The sequence below is a fragment of the Choloepus didactylus genome, chromosome 27, assembly GCF_015220235.1.
Source record: "Choloepus didactylus isolate mChoDid1 chromosome 27, mChoDid1.pri, whole genome shotgun sequence".
NCBI lineage: Eukaryota > Metazoa > Chordata > Mammalia > Pilosa > Megalonychidae > Choloepus > Choloepus didactylus.
Window position 1 is genome coordinate 16930298 of NC_051333.1, and position 21322 is coordinate 16951619.

General features: G+C 36.8%; 1 protein-coding gene across 2 annotated transcripts in view; it reads left to right on the forward strand.

The window, feature by feature from the left end:
* LOC119521664 (zinc finger protein 30 homolog) overlaps window positions 1–21322 on the forward strand; it is a 203595-nt gene that overhangs the window by 34364 nt on the left and 147909 nt on the right. The window contains exon 5 of one of the 2 annotated variants that reach the window (XM_037820207.1): window positions 5539–8550. In XM_037820207.1, coding sequence (XP_037676135.1) covers window positions 5539–6905 — 1367 coding nt within the window. In that variant the 3' untranslated portion in view covers window positions 6906–8550. Of the gene's footprint in view, window positions 1–5538 lie in introns of those variants that run through there. The other variant, XM_037820206.1, reaches the window with a different exon arrangement.

A 21322-nucleotide genomic window follows, 5' to 3' on the forward strand; every position in this document is an offset into this window, starting at 1 on the left:
TTTTGTTTTTTTTTAAAAAAGAACTAGTCCATTTCCAAACACCAACCCACAGTTTCCCTACACTGCAGCATGGCCGCGGGACTTTCAGCCGGCTTACTCACTTGTTTCACAATGCAGACTCCCAGTTTCACCAAGTGCACAGTCCCTATGGTTTTAGCAGACCTTGTCCAGCTGGTGCATCGCTGGAAGTGGTGTTCTGGGTCACTTTCTGGTTTTTATCTAGTATTTTTCACGGAGCTGTTTTTTCGCCCTGTCTCACCTAGCCGCCATCTAGGTTCTGGATTGGCTTTTATAAAGGGGATTTATTAGATTACAAATTTTCAGTTCTAAAGCCATAAAAGTGTCCCAACTAAGGCATCAACAAGAGTATACCTTCACCGAAGAATGGCCATTGGCAACCGTAACGCCTCTGTTAGCTGGGAAGGCATGTGACTGGCTTCTACTCATCCTTTGCTCCTGGGTTCTGGTTTCAAAATGGCTTTCTCCGAAATCTCTCTGGGCTTCTGTCTCTCTTAGCTTCTTCAGCTCCTGTGTATCTAAGCATCTGGTGGTCTTCTCTTAGCTTCTCCAGGCCAGACTGTGGGCTTCATCTCTTAACTATCATCTCCAAACATCTTTCTGTCTGGATCTCAAGCGTCTCCAAGCATCTTCAAGCGTCTGAGTTTGTGTCAGCTCTCAGCCACTCCTGGGAGCAAACTCTGGATTACGTATCTTAACTTCTCTCCAAATGTCCTTCTGTCTGCATCTCCCAGCATCTCCAAGCATCTGCGTTTGTGTGGGCTCTCAGCTCTCTTAAGGACTCCAGTGAGCTAATTAAGCTGAATGGGTGGGGTCATACCACCATGGAATGATCTAATCAAAATGTCTCACCTGCAGTTGGGTGGGTCACGTCTCCATGGAAACAACCTAATCAAAAAGTTCCACCCTAATCAAAAGACTAATAAGTCTGCCCCCACAAGATTACATTAAAGAACATGGCTTTTCTGGGGGACATAATGTGTCCAAACTGGCACAGCACTGTTTAATGGAATAAATTCTTTTTCTTCAGTAGAATCCAAACTAGTATTTGATTTATTAAAATTAAACAATTAAATGTTTTACCTGCATGTCTTAAAAGTTAGAACATTAAAATCTCCAACCAGAGGCCAGTCTTTTGAAGTTTGGCCAGACATTTCCTTTCAGGTAGCTCCAACATCATTCTTTCTTGATAAAATCACACATATTATAATGCATAAGCTATTATTTTCAGTTTCAGTTTCCTTAAAGTGGAACAAGAATCTAAAGATATTTTGAAGCAACCTGAGTGCAGAATGCTTGATACTTCTTAATGTTTCCCATCAGTCTTTTACTATTTTCTCACCCCTGCCTACTTTGACAACATAGTAATGTGCCTGAATAGCCAATACTTCCAAGGCTTTCAACCTAGTCTTCATAGAAGTGATTGTCTTTAAACATTATAATTTTATTTGCTTGCAGGGATAAGAGCCAGCATAAATAAATTTGGGAACAAACATGGCTAACTCTTTAGTTACCATACCAGCTCTTCAGAAAGCATACAGCTTAACTGCATATGCTGTAGAGGAGCCTCCCAGATGAGAATGTCCACCATGCCAAGATCTTTTTTTTTTAATCACATCAAGAAATAACTTTATCCAAAGAAATCCAAATGGAAGATACATTTAACATCAATTCATATATTAGTAACATATACTTATTATCAAGTTTGACAGTCATAAAAGCTCAAAATAGTCTATCAGAATTTCAGTCAAACTTATAGCTTACCTTATGCATCACTATCATGACTATCAACCACACATATAAGGAAACTAGGGGAGATTATTTGAAGATGACTTTTCCAAAAATTTACAAAATGAAAAAACAAAGTATGTCAAAAGATAGCAAAAGCAACAATGGGGCCTTGGATTTACTTTGGAAAGTTTGCCTAAGGTACTGCTGAAATGAACAGTTGTGAATCCCTGGTCTGACTTAAAATTTTTAGGCTCTTAACATTTCAATTCTGAATTCTAATCACAAGGTGATGTGACTAGGCTGGTTGGTATGCTATTTTTTCAGAGAATAACTCAGTACAGACATATGTGAGAAATATTACATCTATCCAGGGCACTTGTACTCCAAAGTACATTTGTAATTTACCTGATCATGTAAGATGTGACAGTCAACTTGATTATCTGTTTTCTTTAAATTATTTTGAAAACTCATGGCACTTGAATGACTGGTAGCACAGAGGGACTATTTTAATATAAAAAATATTAAATCAGCATGTGATGAGGTAGAGTGTTGAAACACGGGCATTTTATGGAATGATAATTTAGAAGTTATAAATAGTGTAATTCAAAACTGCAAAAAGGTACCAATTACCTTAATTTGCTATAATTACACTTATTCTGAATAACAGCATCTACTGATGAATCTGATCAATAAAAAATAAGAAAGAAACATTTAAAGACCATGCCAAGATCTTAATCTTGCATGCTACTTAAGTAGAAGAGTCTCAGTTTTATTATGTCCTCACTGGGAATGTGCATGTGTGTTTTGTGTTTTTTTAATGAAAATCTTCAAATTTTATAGGGTAAGTTTTATAACTTGCTGAAATTTGTTTATTAATGAATATGGATATTTTGCCCTAAGTTTTTTTATGCTTGTAGTTATTTAGTGCTTTCTCTCCTCACTTCCTTTACTCTTTCATTGTTAATAATTCTTTTGCCAAATTCTGTGGGCTTTTCTGTAGTGAAATATTAATTTTTTTTTCACTTTTCTTACAAATGTTTTAACCTTTTGTTTTGATTTTGATTGTGAGTTTCCTGTTAGTTTATTGGATTTTAATTTTTAATTTGCAAGTAACTCCTTTGAAATTATTATATCTCATAAGGCTTGTCAGAAATTTATAGCTACCTATTTATTTCTGTTATTATTTAGCTCATTGCTTGGCCATTTTACACATATCATTTATATCTTATTTGTCTTACTGAGGCCCTAAATTGATTCTTTCTAAAAAATTCTTATAAAATTGCTAGTTTTGTATTGCTCCTTGGGTAGAGAGACAGAGACTAAGGGAGAGGGAGAAGCAGAGAGAGGCTACATAGCAATATTTCTATGGCATTTCATAGCAGTATTTTCTATGCCATTTATTTAACTGTCTCTGCTCATACTTTATCCACACAATTTAAATTGTTGTTCTTGTTGTCCTTTTAGTATATCTTTTTTGTTAACTTATTAAAATATACTTACAAAAAATATTCAAATCAATAAGTGAATTGCCATATAGTGGCTATGCACACAGATTCAGAAATAGAGCTTTAACAGAATACCAGAAGCCCCCTCCTGACTTCTTCCAGTCATTCCTCCTCACCAAGGTTAGCCACTATCCTGACTTTTAACACCATAGGTTAGTTTCACCTTTTTTGAACTTTATGAAAATAGAAGCATACAGTAGTATTCTTATGTCTGGCTTTGTTGACTCACCATTATGTTTGTGATATTGATCCATGTTGTGTGTAGTTGTAGATTGTTCTTTCTCATTCCTGGACAGAATTGCATTGTACCAAGATGCCATAGTCATTCTTCTGTTGAGGAACACTTGAGCTCTTTCCATTTGGGTCTATTACAAATAATGTTGCTGTATTATAGTTTTTAAGAACAGCTTTTTCTTTTTTAAAAATATTGAACACATTGCAAAATATTTTAGAAAATAAACAATTGAGAAAAAACATACTTCTTTCATTCAGAATTTTATTAGCCTTTTAATATAGTATAAACCTGTTTTGCCTGAAAAGATCACTAAAATACTTTTTAAGGAAGTCCTTGATGGCATTGGTTGTGATAACTATTAGGGAGGACATGGGGAAGGGTATGCATAAACCAAACAGGTTAAATATTTATAACATAGATGGTGTATAGTTATGTAAATGCAAACAAAGATAAGTAGAGCCTCTCATCTTGATTATGAATGGGTAACAAGGGACAAAGTTCACTCATGTCTACACAGACTAGGAGATGAGCTGCAGTGGAGATATCCACAAGTGAAAATGGAGAGGCAATTGGAAGAATACTCATATATAAACAAATAATTATGTATATATTTGACTGAGATAGCTTCGTTGTGTTTTTTTTCCCCATCTCTATAGAAAGTGAGAAGAGAACACTTAAGTGATATGGTAAGGTTTAAGATTGGAGGCAAGGCAACATACTCAATAATTATTTAACTAATTATTGGAATTTATTGATTAACAGTATGTGCTATGGGTTTGTTATTCAATGATGTGTGAAAAAAATTGTTTCTGCCTCTGGGGAGGTTTGGGACAAGAAAATAAAGGAATGATAAATAGAAAAATTAATGCATATGTAATAACAAAATAGAGAAATGTGTTCAGAAATAAGGAATAACTTACCGGGATAGAAAATAAGGGACATTGTTATGAGTTGAATTGTGTTCCCCAAAAAGATATGTTGAAGTCCTAACCCTCAGTACCTCAGAATATGACTCTGTTTGGAAATAGGATCCTTGCAGATGTAATTAGTTAAGATGAGGTTATCCTGGAGTAGGCTGGGCTCTGAATCTAGTATCACCAGTGTTCTTATATGAAGAGGAGAAGACACAGGGAGAGATTGGAATGATGCATATACAAGCTAAGAATGTCAAGTATTGCCAGCAAACACCAGAAGCTAGAAGAGGCAAGGACGGATTCTTCCCTACAGGTTTAAGAGGGAGCATAGCCCTGCTGAAAGCAATTTTGGACTTGAAGCCTCCAGAATTGTGAGAGAATAATTCGCCCCCCCCCCCCAGTTTTGATACTTTGTTAACAGTAGCCCTAGGAAATTAATAGATCAAGACAGCAGGGAAGGGTTTTGTTTGTTTGTTTTTTTGTTTCGCTTTTAACAAGATATCTGGAGGATGAAAAGGAACACAGCCAGGGAGAGATCCCCAGTCAGAAGATTTTGGGGAGTACTAACAACCTATGAAAAGTTCCAAGAAATGGAGATTGTGATGTGGTCTAGTAGCTGAAAGTAGGCAAGTATGAGAGGGACATAGGGAGCAAAGGGGACTGTGACTTGGGATGGTTATCTTATGGTTAGCAGAAGCCATGTTATTGGTGTTAGTACTTTATTCAGTTAAAAAGAGAAATCATTAAAAAATTTAAGGAGAATTTCTCAAACTTTGACTTGCATCAAAATAATCTGATGTGAAAAATAAAGATGCTGAGTGTCCTGTAGAATGGTCTGGGTATGTGCCTGAGCAAGAAAATTTGTAGTAAGCTCACCAGATAATTCCAGTCCACACCTGTCTTTAAGAATTACTCTTCTAACCTAATCCCTAATCTCCAACCTTATGAATTCATCATTTTCTTTATTCCCCTTAGCTTTTTTTCAAATTACTTGATTGAGTTTTCTAGCACATTTACATCAACTGGGCTTTATTTTCTGGGTTTCTTATTTTCCTTTTATCAAATTTTTTATTTGCTTATATATTTTCTCTAGAGCAGAAAAATATCAGATGTTTTTCTTCTTGTTTCCTTTCAGATTTGGAGTCTAGTTATGACGCTAAGAAGTTACTTCAAGAAAAGGATATTTATGAAATGAATTTATCTCAGTGGGAGATACTGGAAATAATTAAAAGTCATGGTTTAGAAGACTCCTTTTGCAGAAAAGATTGTGAATATAAAAACAAATTTGAGGGACAAGAAGGTCCTCAAGAGGGCTATTTCAGGCAAGTGAAAACCGTTTCTGAGAAAATACCTACTTACAAAAATCGCACATCTCTTGTTCTGTATCAGAGAAGTCATAATAGAGAGAAACCCTATGAATGCGAGGAATGTGGAAAAGCTTTTAGAGTACGCCAACAACTTACTTTCCATCAGAGAATTCATACTGGCGAGAAACCCTATGAATGTAAAGAATGTGGAAAAGCTTTTCGACAGTGTGCACATCTTAGTCGACATCAAAGAATTCATACATCTGACAAACTATATGAATGTAAAAAATGTGATAAGATCTTTTCATGTGGTTCAGACCTTCGAGTACATCAGAGAATCCATGTTGGTGAAAAGCCCTATGAGTGTAAGGAGTGTGGGAAGGCCTTTAGAGTGCGAGGACAACTTAATCTCCATCAAAGGATTCATACTGGTGAAAAACCCTATGAATGTAAAGAATGTGGGAAGACCTTTAGGCAGTATGCACATCTTACTCGACACCAGAGACTTAATATTGCTGAGAAATGCTATGAATGTAAAGAATGTGGGCAGGCTTTCCTGTGTAGTACAGGTCTTAGAGTACATCACAAACTTCATACTGGTGAAAAACCCTATGAGTGTAAGGAATGTGGGAAGGCCTTTAGAGTACGCCAACAACTTACTCTCCATCAGAGAATTCACACTGGTGAAAAACCCTATGATTGTAAGGAATGTGGGAAGACCTTTAGTCGTGGCTACCACCTAACTCTGCATCAGAGAATTCATACTGGTGAGAAACCTTATGAATGTAAGGAGTGCCAGAAGTTCTTTCGTCGTTACTCAGAACTTATTTCACATCAGGGTATTCATATTGGGGAAAAACCCTATGGATGTAAGGAATGTGGGAAAGCCTTTAGACTGTTCTCACAACTTACTCAACATCAGAGTATTCATTTTGGTGAGAAACCTTATAAATGTAAGGAATGTGAGAAGACTTTTAGACTGCTCTCGCAACTTACTCAGCATCAGAGTATTCATACTGGTGAGAAACCATATGACTGTAAGGAATGTGGAAAGGCCTTTAGACTTCATTCTTCTCTTATTCAGCATCAGAGAATTCACTCTGGTGAGAAACCATATAAATGTAAGGAATGTAAGAAGGCATTTAGACAACATTCACACCTTACTTATCATCAGAGAATTCATAATATAATTTAATAACTAAGAAAGTCTTCCATTGTGAATTTTGTTAAGGAGCATTAGAAAATAAATTCTAGAGGAAAGTTTTTGAATGTATTAATCCCTTTTGCTTCATGTTCCCAACTAACTCATATAAGAGGTTTTATTCAAGGAAAAGAATATATTAATTTAATGAATGTACAGAAGTCTTTCATCACCATTCAAACCACATTAAACTTTAGGAAACTCATTCTAGAAAAGAACACTATATTAAAGGACTGACTGTGGAAAAGCTTTTAATCTTAACTATTACTTCTCTATTTTTCCATCTGTGCAGTATGCCTGTGGAGGTTGCCAGGGCATCAACTCATTCTGAAAATTGATAAATAAAATGAAAGAAACATTTAGTTTCCAATTCCTGTGTGAACTATATATCAGGGCAACCAGAAGTTGATGAGGGAAAGTTATTCTTTATTAGAGAATTCCAGCTAATGAATACAGAAAATTACAGAATTAGAAAAATCTCCATTTTTGCAATACATAGTGAAATAAAGGATCTAGGCATGATTCCCAGTGGATGTTAAGACCATTATGTGAAACATTGACAGGAGCTGACAAAATGACAACATTTGAACCCACTGATCAATCTTAACCTCACCAAAAGTAGGACAACAAAACATTATGTGTCTGGTAATGTGATACAATAAGACCTACATAGCTTGTCAAAAATACTGACCTTGACTCTAATTAAGCCTCAAGATCTAACTCTCAGTGTAAAGAAGAATCAGGGAATAAAAGTACAAATTATATGACAGAACAAGAAGCAATTAAATCCAGTATGTGTGTATTTCTACAAGAAAAATGACCAATTCTCAACCAATAACTGGCATTGAAAAAAAGAAACTCCCTTTTGCTCTTTTAAGAGAGACTTCAGCGACGAACCAACCAAACGCAGTGAATGAATGGTTCTTATTTAGATGGTGAATTGAACAAACAAATGTAAAGAAGAAATTTTTATGACAATTGGGAAAATCGGAATATTGACTGAATATTAGATGATATTAAGAAACTAAGTTAAGTTTGTTAATGACCTTGTAGTTATATAAATAATGTCTTCATCAGAAATAAATTCTGACATTTATACACATGAGATAAGATGTTTGAGATTGCCTTACAATGCTCCTGCAGAAAAATAGGATGGATAGTTTAAGTTTGGAAAAATAATGGTAAGCTGAGTCTTGGGTACATGTCTTTTTGTTGTTGTTGCTGATTTCCACTTTAATGTATTTGAAATTTTTCATGATGTTTTTAAAAAGTTAACTATGAAATTATAACCAGTTTGAAGTGAACGATAAAAAAGCCATATCATAGGTGTGGATTTTGCCAAAGGTCTACACATTGGGATATTAAATACACTGTAATGCATTCTGGAAACTACCACTGAGGGTCCAGACTTTGTCTAGTTTTACCCCTCTCTCCACATATGTTATAGTGCCTGAAACAAAGTAGGCACTTCATAATTTTGTTGAAAGAATGAGTAAAAGAAAGCAGGTACTACAAATAAACATGGAAATAAATGGAATAGACCTGCACAAGGGCTTGACTTATAAAGTACGGGTTTCCTAAGTTCACATAGCATATGTTATATCCATGATAATCCATCCATATCTCACATTATCATCACTTAGTTGTACAATCCTCATCACTCTCCATTTAAAATAATTCTCATGACCCAAAACATCTTGTAGCTCGTCAGCCCTTAATTATTTGTCCCTAGTATTTCTGTAATATTAGTATGGTATTCCTATTAATTATAGTCCCTAGTATGTAATGTGTAGATTTTTCTCAGGTACCCTTCTGTTGTCAACTCTGTGCTAGTGTCATACCTTAGAAGTATATCATGCAAGCACCTATCTATATTTGCGGTGCTGATCTGTGGGAAACATGCCTTTAAACAACCCTGTTCATTCCTGTTTGCTTCAATACAGCTCTGATATTTATCCAATTAACAATCATCATCCTTATCCATTACCATACCTTTGAATTCACCATCATTAACATATCTGAACATACTAGATTATCATTCCCCTCACTAGCTACTGTCTATCACTAGGTCCCCAATATTCTTATATTATAGGACATTGATTTTACATTGTTCAGGTAGTACATAGAAGTGGTAACATACAGTATCTCTCCTTTTGTGTCTGTCATGTCACTCTGAATTATATCTTCAAGGTTCATCCGTGTTGCCATGTTTCAAGACCCTGTTGCTTCTTACTGCCGCATAGTATTCCATCGTATGTATATATCACATTTTGTTTATCTTCTCATCTGTTGAAGGACCCTTGGATTGTGTCCATCTCTTGGCAATTGTGAACAATCTGCTCATGAACACTGGTGTACGAATGTCTGTTCGTATCACTGCTTTCAAATCTTCTGGGTATATACTACGAAGTTGAATTGCTGGTTCATATGGTAATTCAATATCTAGTTTTCTGAGAAACCACCAAACTGTCTTCCAGAGTGGCTGTACCATTATATAGTCCCATCAGCAATGAATAAGAGTTCCAATTTCCCCACATCCTCTCCAGCATTTTTAGTTTCTTGTTTGTTTGATGACACCCATTCTTATTGGTGTGAGATGATATCTCATTGCGGTTTTGATTTTGCATCTTTCTAATAGCTAGTGAGGATGAACATTTTTTTCATGTGTTTTTTAGCCATTTGTATTTCCTCTTCAGAGAAATGACTTTTCATAACTTTTACCCATTTTATAATTGGGTTGTTTGTGCTATTGTTGAGTTGTAGGATTTCTTTATATATGCAAGATACTAGTCTCTTATCAGATACATGGTTTCCAAATATTTTCTCCCATTGAATTGGCTTCCTCTTCACCTTTTTGACAAATTCCTTTGAGGTACAGAAGCTTTTGATTTTGAGGAGTTCCCATTTATCTATTTTTTCTTTTCAGTGCTTGTGCTTTGGGTGTAAGATCTAAGAAGCAACTTCCTAATACTAGGTCTTGAAGATGTTTCCCTACATTATCTTGTAGGAGTTTTTTGGTACTGTCTCATATCAAAAAGTGGTCTTTGATACACGTTGATTTAATTTTTTAATAGGGCATGAGGTAGAGATTCTCTTTCATTCTTTCTGTTATGGCTGTCCAGTTCTCCCAGCCCCATTTGTTGAAGAGACTGTTCTGTCCCAATTCAGTGGATTTGGAGGAGTTATCAAAAATCAGTCGAACATATATCAGGGGGACTATTTCCGAACTCTCAGTTCGATTCCATTGATCAATATGTCTTTTTATGCCAATACACGCTGCTTTGTCTACTGTAGCTTTATAGTAGACTTCAGTGTCTGGATGTGTAAGTCCTCCCACTTTGTTCTTCGTTTATGGGACATTTTTGGCAAATTGAGGCCCCTTTCTCTAAATTTGATAACTAGCTTTTCCAAGTCTGCAAAGTAGGTTGTTGGAATTTGGCTTGGGATCGCGTTGAATCTGTAGATCAGTTTGGGTAGAACTGACATCTTAACAGTATTTAGTCTTCCTATCCATGAGCGTGGACTATTTTTCTACCTATTTAGATCCTTTGTTATTTCTTTTAGTAAAATTTTGTAATTTTCTATGTAGAGGTCTTTTATGTCCTTGGTTAAGTTTATTCCTAGGTACTTGGTTTTTGTAGTTGCTATTGTGAATGGAAAAATTTTTCTGATTGCCTCTTCAGTTAGGTCATTACTAGTGTATAGGAACATTACCAACTTAGGTGCATTAGTCTTATATCCTGCTGCTCTGCTGAATTTGTTTATTAGCTCAAGTAGCTTTGTGGTCATATTCTCAGGATTTTTCAAATATATGATCATATCATCTGCAAATAATGACAGTTTTACTTCTTCTTTTCCAATTTGGATATCTTTTATATCTTTATCTTGGCAATTTCTCTGGCTAGAACTTCTAGCACAATGTTGAATAATAGAGGTGACAGTGGGCATCCTGGTCTTGTTCCCAATTTTAGGGGGAAGGGTTTCAGCCTCTCACTGTTGAGTACTATGCTCGCTATGGGATTTTCATCTATGCCGTTTATCATATTGAGGAAATTTCCTTCAATTCCAACCTTTTGAAGTGTTTTTATCATAAAGGGATGTTGAATTTTGTCGAATGCTTTTTCAGCATCTAATGAGATGATCATTTGATTTTTCTCTTTTGATTTGTTAATGTGTTGAATTACATTAATTGATTTTCTTATGCTGAACCACCCTTGCATGCCAGGAATGAACCCCACTTGGTTGTGGTATATAATTGTTTTAATGTGCCTTTGGATTTGATTTGCAAGTATTTTGTTTAGGATTTTTGCATCTATATTCATTAGGGAGATTGGCCTATAGTCTTCCTTTTTTTGTAGTGTCTTTAACTGGTTTTGGTATCAGAGTGATGTTAATTTCATAAAATGTTAGGTTGTGTTCCTTTTTCTTCAATTTTTTGGAAAGAGTTTGAGCAGGAATGGTGTCAATTCTTTTTGGAAAATTTGGTGAAGTTCTCTGTGAAGCCATCTGGCCCTGTGCTTCTATTTGTAGATAGATTTTTTTGATGACTGATTGGATCTCTGCTTGTGATTGGTTTGTTGGGGTCTTCTGTTTCTTCTTGGGTCAGTTTAGGTTGTCCATGTGTTTCCAGGAAATTGTGCATTGTCTCCAAATTGTTTAGCTTGTTGGCATACAGTTGTTCATAGTATCCTCTCATGACTTTTTAAAATGTCTTTGGGATCTGTTGTAATTATCCCCTTCTCATTTCTGATTGTATTTATTTGGGTCTTCTCTCTTTTTTACTTTGTCAGTCTAGCTAAGAGTCTGCCAATCTTGATCTCAAAAAATCAACTTTTGGTTTTATTTATTCTCTCTATTGCGTTTTTGTTCTCTAGCTCATTTATTTATGCTTTAATCTTTGTTATTTCTTTTTGTCTACTTGCTTTAGGGTTAAATTGCTGATCATTCTGTAGCCTCTTCAGTTGTTCAGTTAGGGCTTTAGTTTTAGCTCTTTCTTGCCTTTTGATATATGCTTTTGAGCTACAAACTTCCCTCTCACCACTGCCTTTTCTGCATCCCACAGGTTTTGATGTGTTCTCATTTTCATTCATCTCTAGATATTTACCAATATCTTTTGTAATTTCTTCTTTGACCCACTGGTTGTTTAGGACTGTGTTGTTTAACCTCCATATATTTGTGAAAGATCTGGTTCTTTGGTGGTTGTTGATTTCTAGTTGCATTCCATTGTGGTCAGAGATTGTGCTTTGAATAATTTCAGTCTTTTTAAATTTATTAAGACTTGTGCCCCAGCATGCGATCTATCCTGGAAAATGTTCCATGGGCACTAAAGAAGAATGTATATCCTGGTACTCTGGAATATAACGATCTGTTTATGCCTAGTAAGTCTAATTCATTTATCATATTGTTTAGGCTCTCAATTTCCTTATTGGTCCTCTGTCTAGTTGTCCTATCTAGAGAAGAGAGTGGTGTATTGAAGTCTCCCACTATTATTGTAGACATGTCTATTGTTCCCTTCACTTTAGCCAACGTTTGTCTCATGTATTTTGGGAGCATAAACATTTATAATTATTATTTCTTCTTGGCAAATTATCCCTTTTATTAATATATAGTGTCCTTCTTTATCTCTTATGACACCTTTGCATTTAAAGTCTATTTTGTCCAATATTAATATGGCTACCCCAGCTGTCTTTTGATTGCAGTTTATGTGGAATATTTTTTTCCATCCTTTCACTTTCATTCTCTTTGTGTCACAGGGTCTAAGATGAGCCTCTTACAGCATATCTCTGGGTCATATTTTTCAATGCATTCTACTAGTCTGTATATTTTAATTGGAGAGTTTAATCCATTCACATTCAAAGTTATTACGGTGAACGGAGTTCTTGAACTAGCCATCTTATCCTTTATTTTTAAGTATTAAATCTATTTTTCCCCTCTCTTTTTTTTTCCTTTAAGTTACCGTAACTAATAACTCTTCAGATCTGTGCTCTTCTCCATTCTTTTTTTTTCTCAGCTGGTAGAGCTCCCTTAGTATTTCTCCTTTAGTATTTCTTTCAGGGCAGGTCTCTTGTTGACAAATTCTCTCAGCATTTGTCTGTCTGTGAAAAGTTTAAACTCTGCCTCAATTTTGAAGGAGCGCTTTGCTGGATAAACAATTCTTGGCTGGCAATTTTTCTCTTTCAGAATCTGAAATCTGTCATTCCACTGCCTTCTTGCCTCCATGGTGCTCACTGAGTAGTCAGTACTTAGTCTTACACTGTTTCCCTTGCATGTGTGAATTGCTTCTCTCTTGCTGCTTTCAGAAATCTCACCTTCTCTTCAGCATTTGACAATCTAATAAGTATTTGTCTTGGAATTAGTTTATTTGGATTTATTCTTTTTGGAGTTCATTGGGAATCTTTTAATTTGCATATTTATGTCTTTTAGAAGGGTTGGGAAGTTTTCCCCAACAATTTCTTTGAATGCTCTTCCTAGCTCTCTACTCTTCTGTTCCCCTTCTGGAACACCAATGATTCTTATATTTGTTTGCATCATGTTGTCCATCATTTCCCTGAGATCTATTTCAAATTTTTTGAATTTTTTCACCATTCATTCTTTTGTGCTTTTACTTTCCATCAATCTATCATCAAGGTTGCTAATTCATTCTTCTACTTCTTCAAATCTTGTGCTATGTGTCGCAAGAATTTTTTAATTTGATCAACAGTATCTTTTATTTCCATAAGATCTGCTATTTTTTAAAATTTACTCTTGCAATTTCTTCTCTATGCTCTTCTAGGGTTTTCATTTCCTTTATATACTAAGCCATAATATTAATATTTGCATGCACTTCTTTGATTAATTGCTCCAAATTTTGTGTCTCTTCCAGCTTTTTTTGTTTGTTTTGCTTGTGCATATCTTCTGTATCCTTCAGGTGCTTTGTAATTGTCTGCTGGCTTCGGGGCATTTGCTTGTCTTGATAGTGGTATTTTGGGAACTGCAGGATTAATTAATTATAAATAATTTGGCATGCTGGAGTACAGTTTCCCAAACCTACCAGCAGGTGGTGCGCTCAAGTAGGTCTTCCTGTGCGGTAGGCTGAGTTGATACTGAGTCAGGAACCAATTAGTTTACTCATCTATATTAGTGTGCTCTGGGAAATCCTGGAGCCGCAATGTGGGACCCGAGCAGGTAGGTAGGGAGCCTGAATAATGGCACCCTGCAGGTGAGACATGGGCCCCGCCTGCCAGTTCTCTGCCTGTCCTGTGCCCATGAGTCTCTGGGGTGTGGGAGGGGCTCCCAATGACTGGTATGGTGCTCTCCCTTCCCCACTTCTCGTCACTGTACCACGCCCTTGGGATCCTTGTAGGGAGAGCTATCACAGCCCGCTGTGTTCCCTCACAGGAGCTTCCCACTGTTTGGCTGTGGAGGATCAGCCCCCAGCAAACTGTCAAGGTAGGTGGATAGGAGAGCCATTGCTCACTACCTTGCCTGGCGATGGTTTTGCTACTGCCAGCCTGGGGGGGCGGGGGGCGGGCGGTCCAGAAAGGGAACACACCACATCCCTCCAGCTGCCGTCTCTCCTCTGTGTTTGTCGGGTGTCCCCTCCACATACTGTGGGGGACCCTCTATGGCTGGTCACATCCCCAAACCGTGGTCCCTGGTGTCCTCCAGCTCCTTTCTAGTTGCTCTGATGGGGAAGAAGCCTGTTCTGCCTCACCTACTCTGCCATCTTCCTGGAAGTTCCTTTGTCTTTTATATGCCTTATTTCATTTTTGTCTTTTTACCCTTTCGGTTACCCTTAATAATAGTCTTCATTTCTATACTCTCCTCCAAGCCTCTCCCTCCTGTCTTTTCCTTTCAGCCTGCAGAATTCCTGTTAACATTTCTTGTAGTGTACGTGTCTTGTTAACAAACTTGGTTTCTGTTTACCTGTGAATATATTAAACTCTCATTTTTGAAGAAGAGTTTTGCTAGATAAAGAATTCTTGGCTGGCAGTTTTTCTATTTCAATGCCTTAAATTTATCATATGACTGCCTTCTCACCTCTGTAGCTTCTGATGAGAAATTGGGGCTTAGTTGTATTAAGCATCTCTTGCTGCTTTCCAAATTCTGTTTATTTTTGGCAGTTGACAGTCTGAGTAGTATGTGTCTTGGAATAGGTCTACTCTGATTTATTCTGTTAGGAATATGTTGTACTTCTTACACTTGTATCTTTACTTCTTTCATAAGAGTTGGGAAATTTTCAGCTATTATTTTTTTGAATATTCTCCCTGGCCCCTTTCCTTTTGCTTCTCCTTCCAGGATACCCCAACAGATGTTTGTGCTTCTCCTGTTGTCATTCAGCTCACTGAGACCCTGTTCATTTCCATTCTTTTCTCTGTCTTCTTCTGTCTTTGAGATTTTGGTTGTCCTGTCTTCTAACTCACTGATCCTTTCTTCTGTTTCGTCAAATCTGTTGTATGCCTCTGGTGTATTTTTAATCTCATGTATTGTACATTTCTTTCCCATCAAAATAAAAGTTCTCTTATTTTTCTTTGCATGCTTTTTAATTCTTTATGCTCACCCAGTGTCATCTTAATATCCTTTATCTCTTAGCCATATTTTCCTTCATGTCCTTGAGTTGATTTAGGAGATTTGTTTGAACATCTTTCATTATTTGTTCTAAATTCTGTATCTCCTCTGACTTTTTCATTTGTTTCTTTGTCTAGACAATATCTTCCTGCTTCTTAGTATGGCTTGTTGTTTTTTGCTGATATCTGGGCAACTGCTTATAATGACAGGATTATTTTGAAAGTTGGTTTCTCTCTCGTCTACTATTTTGTTTTTGACTGGGTTTGTGTTAAGTCTCTTTGACACTTGTTTTGTTATCATTTCCCAGCCTACACAGGGTAAGGGACCCAAGTAGGGGGCTCAGATCAGTTTCAAAGGGCTCTGAGTAGAGGATCAGGTAAGCAGATACCCAGGCTGCCCTTTCCTGGCCTGCCCAGCAGATGACACTCTTTGCCAAGAACCCTTTTTGATGGCTCCTCACAGGTGTGCTTTCCTGGTCTTCTCAGCAGGTGCTCTTCAGCAACCTATTCACTTCAACCCTATAAATGCAGAGTATTTTTAGCCCTCTGTGGGCTCTACCTCTCACGTGGGTGCAAATAATGGAATGGCAGCACCTCTCTGGGAGAGGCTAAGGCTGTGGAACCCTGTGGTCTAAATTTGCTGGCCAATAGCTGGATCAGTGCTGGTCCATGCCCCTCTCTTCTTCAGGAGTAGGACTCTTATGGCCCTCCTAGTTGAAAGCAGCATGGCAGGCAGGGATTGGACTGGCCTGAAGCTGCTTCCCTCAATTGTGGGTATATGTGCTGGGAGCCTTGGCTGAGCAAAATACTCCCAGTTTTTCACTGCTGTTTCTCACTCTCTTTGTCCCACTCTTCCTTGGATGCTTCACAATACTCCCCTGGTCTCCAGAGGCCCAGAACTGTTGTTTCAGACAGTTTCTGTCTATATACTAGGTATTTTTGGAACAGGAGTGAACCCTGCCACTCCTCATTTCACCATCTTCCGAAATTGATTTTCAACAATGGTGCAAAGCACATGCAATGGGGGAAAGAACAGATTCTTATGAAGTATGTCCTCCAAAAAGATATATTGTACTCCTAATCCTGTACTTCAAAATGTGACCTTATTTGGAAATAGGGTTGTTACTGATGTAATTAGGCAAGTTACAATGTGGTCATACTGGAGAAGGATGTTCCCTTAATCCAATATGACTGGTGTGCATATAAAAAGTAGAAATTTAGGTACATAAGGAGTGGAGAATGCCATTTGAAAACTGAGGCAGAAAACATGGTGGATTGCCAGCAAGTCAATTTCAGAAGCCTGGAGACAGTCATGGAACAGATTCTTCATTACAGACTTCAAAGGAAGCATGGCTTCGATTTCGGACTTTTAGCATCCAAAACTGTGTGTTCCAGGTTGCAAATGCTGCCAGAATGCAAAATACTAGAAATGGACTGGCTTTTATAAAGGGGGTTTATCTGGTTACAAATTTACAGTCTGAAGGCCATAAAAATGTCCAAATTAAGGCACCAACATGAGTATACCTTCACTGAAGGAAGGCCAATGGCGTCCAGAAAACCTCTGTTAGCTGGGAAGCCACGTGGCTGGCATCTGCTGATCCTGGGTTGTCTTCTAGCTCCTCTCTCAGCTTCTGTGCTTTCTTCAAAATGTTGCTCTTGGGGCATTTTGTCTCTCTTAACTTCTCTGCAGCAAACGCTGGGCTAACATCTCCAAAGTGTCAGCAAAAGTCTGTTACAATGGCTATCTTCAAAATGTCTCTCCTAGCTGCTTTCCAAAATGTCAGTCTCAGCTTCCCTGAGGTCTTTCTGTTTGTGAATTTTTTTATAGAACTCGAGTGATTTAATTAAGACCCATCCTGAATGGGTGGGATAACACCTCTATGGAAATTATCTAATCAAAGGTCTCACCCACAATTGATTGAGTTACATCTCCATGGAAACACTTGATCAAAGGATTCCAACCTAGTCAACACTAATATGTCTGCCCCCAAGATTGCATCAAAGAACATGGTGTTTTGGGGACATAATAGATCCAAACTGGCACACTGTGACACAATGAATTTCTATTGTTTTAAACTACCTGGTGTGGTTCATTTTTATGGTAGGTCTAGGAAACCTAGACACATATCAATAACTACATTAAGTATTAATTGGTCAAAATACACAAATTAACAGGTTGGCAGAATGGGTTAAAAAAACATCCATAAAATATAGGTAGCTTGAAAGGCAATGGATGGAAAACTATATCATATAAAGATTTTTTTAAAAAAAGCAGGAAAGTCTATGTTAATATCAGATAAAGCAGACTTCGGAGCAAAGAAATTACTAGAGGGGGATATTATATAATGAGAAATAATACACCACAAAGACACAGCAATTTCAAATGTGTATTCACCAAACATTGAGAACTGCAAAGAGCTGCAAAATATGTGAAGCAAAAATTGTTAGAAATGAAAGGAAAAAATAGACAAACCTACAATTATAGTTTAAGACTTCAATAATGATCTCTCAACATTTGATGGAACAAGTAGTCACAAAATCATCAAGGATACAGAAAAACTCAACAGCACTATCAGCCAACAGGATGTAATTAACATTTAAGTCAATGCTCCACACAACAACAGCAGAATACACATTCGTTTTAAGTGCCCACAAAATATACCCAAAGATAGAACATATGGGCTGTAAAACAAACTTCCACAAATCAAAAGGCAATAAGTCATATAGAGTTGTGATGGATTGAACTGTGTAGCCCAGTATGCACATGTTCTTGGTCTTCATCCTCACTCAGGTGGGTGTGGACCCATTGTAAATAAGATATTTTCAAGATGTTACTTGTAAGATAGGGCCCAAATGAACCAGGTTGGGTTTTAATCTAGATTATTGGAATTCTTTATTAGCAATGTGAAAGTCAAGAGAGAAGCTATGGGAAGGAGCCAGAAGTTAATGGAACACAGAAGAGAAAGGAGGAGATGCTGCCATGTGCATTACCTTGTTATGGAAAAGCCAGATAACTCCAAGGATTGCCAGTGAACCAGAAGATACCAACCCTGGAGGAAGCAAGCCTTCTAGCTTTTGAAATCATCACCCAGTAAATTCCTGCTGTCAATCCAACCCAATATATGGTATTTGTTTTAGCAACCAGGAAAGGAAAACACATGGTGTGTGCTCTGACCTAAATGAAATCAAACTAGAAATCAAACAGAAAAATAAAAGGAAAGTCAACAGTATACTTCTAAATAATCCATGGAAAGTCTCAGGGAAATAAAAATACATTGAACTCAATGAAAGTGAAAATCCAGCATATCAAAATTTGGTGGACATAGCTAGAGCAGTGATGAGAGGGAAATTTATAGCACTAAATGCATACATTAGAAAAGATAATGTCTTGAATCAGTAATCTAAGGTCCCACTCAAGAATCTAGAAAAGCAAAGCAAAATAAACTGAAAACAAGCAGAAGGAAGGAAATAGTAAAGAGCAGAAATAAATGAAATAGAAAACAGAAAAACAATAGAGAAAAATCAATGAAAAAAAGTAGTTATCTTAGGTTAGTTGTCTTTTTCTTACTCCCTTGTTATGGTCTCTTTGAAATGTTATTTTACTGTATGTTTTTTTTTTTTTTTTAAATTTTTTTTTCCCCATACAGTTGATTAAAAAAAAAAACAAAAAAAAAAAACAAGGAAAAAAATATGTAGAGCCCCCTTGAGGAGCCGGTGGAGAATGCAGGGGTATTGGCCTACCCCACCTCGATGGTTGCTAACATGACCACAGACATAGGGGACTAGTGGTTTGATGGGTTGAGCCCTCTACCATAGGTTTTACCCTTGGGAAGACGGTTGCTGCAAAGGAGAGGCTAGGCCTCCCTATAATTGTGCCTAAGAACCTCCTCCCGAATGCCTCTTTGTTGCTCAGATGTGGCCCTCTCTCTCTGGCTAAGCCACCCTGAAAGGTGAAATCACTGCCCTCCCCCCTACGTGGGATCAGACACCCAGGGGAGTGAATCTCCCTGGCAACATGGAATATGACTCCTGGGGAGGAATGTAGACCTGGCATCGTGGGACGGAGAACATCATCTTCACCAAAAGGGGGATGTGAAAGGAAATGAAATAAGCTTCAGTGGCAGAGAGATTCCAAAAGGAGCCGAGAGGTCACTCTGGTGGGCACTCTTACGCACAATACAGACAACCCTTTTTAGGTTCTAAAGAATTGGGGTAGTTGGTGGTGGATACCTGAAACTATCAAACTACAACCCAGAACCCATGAATCTCGAAGACAATTGTATAAAAATGTAGCTTATGGGGGGTGACAATGGGATTGGGAAAGCCATAAGGACCACATTCCACTTTCTCTAGTTTATGGATGGATGAGTAGAAAAATAGGGGAAGGAAACAAACAAACAAACAGACAAAGGTACCCAGTGTTCTTTTTTACTTCAATTGCTCTTTTTCACTTTAATTATTATTCTTGTTATTTTTGTGTGTGTGCTAATGAAGGTGTCAAGGATTGATTAGGTGATGAATGTACAACTATGTAATGGTATTGTGAACAATCGAATTTATGATTTGTTTTGTATGACTGTGTGGTATGTGAATATATCTCAATAAAATGAAGATTTAAAAAAAATCAATGAAAAAAAAGACTTGTGTTTTTTCTTGGGGGGGGGGGGCTAATAAAATTCACAAAACCCTAGGAGGAAAAAAGAGAAGACACAAATTGCCATATCCACAAGGAAACAGGCTATATAAGCTGCAGTCCTCAAAACGATAATAAGGAAAAACTAGGAACAACTCTACATGCTTAAATTTGCTAACTTAAGTGAAATGGACCAATTCCTCAAAAACCACAAACTACCACTACTCAGCCAATATGAAATAGATAATTTGAATAGCCCTATAATTATTAAGGAAATGAATTTATAATTTAAAACTCCCAAATAGAAGTCTCCAGGACAAGATGGTTTCAATGAAGAATTCTACCAATTTTATACAATCTCTTCCACAAAACAGAAAAAAGAACGCTTTCCAATTCATTTCATGAAACTAGTATTATTTTAACACTAAAACAAGACAAAGGCTATATGAATAAAAAGAAAAAACCACAACAAACATCCCTTATAAATATATTCAAAATGTTACCAAATACTTAACAAAATATTACCAAATAGAATACATAAAAAGAACTATACCACATGACGATGCAATTCTGGTTCAATATTGGAAAATCTAACTAATGTAATTGACTTCACATTAATAGGTTAAATAAGAAAATTATATGATGACATTAATCAATGCAGAAAAAGCATCTGACAAAATGTACCACCCATTTATGATTAGGAACTCAGTATAATAGGAAGACAAGGAAACTTTCTCAACTGGTAATGACCATCTACAAATACCTACAGCAAACATTATACTTAATGGTGAGAGACTGAATGTTTTCCTCCTAAGATTGAGACAAGGCAAGGATGTCCTTTCCCCCCATTCTTACTGAACACATTGCTGGAATTTCCAGCCAGTGCAGAAAGGCAAGAAAAGGAAATAAACAGAATATATACTGAAAAGGAAGAAATAAAAATTTCCCTATTTGTGGATAGCAGGATTGGCTATACAGAAAATCCCAAGAAGTATACAAATATAAAAACTTCTAGAAGTCTGCAGTGTACAAGATAAACATACACAAATCAATTGTATTTCTATATTCCAGTAATGTACATGTGGCCACTGAAATTAAAAATAGAATCTCATTCACCATCACCAAAAAAAAAAAAAAAAAAAAGAAATAAGTGTAAATCTAGCGAAACATGTACAGCACTTATATGCTGAAAACAATACAGCACTGATGAAAGAAATCAAAGATCTACATAA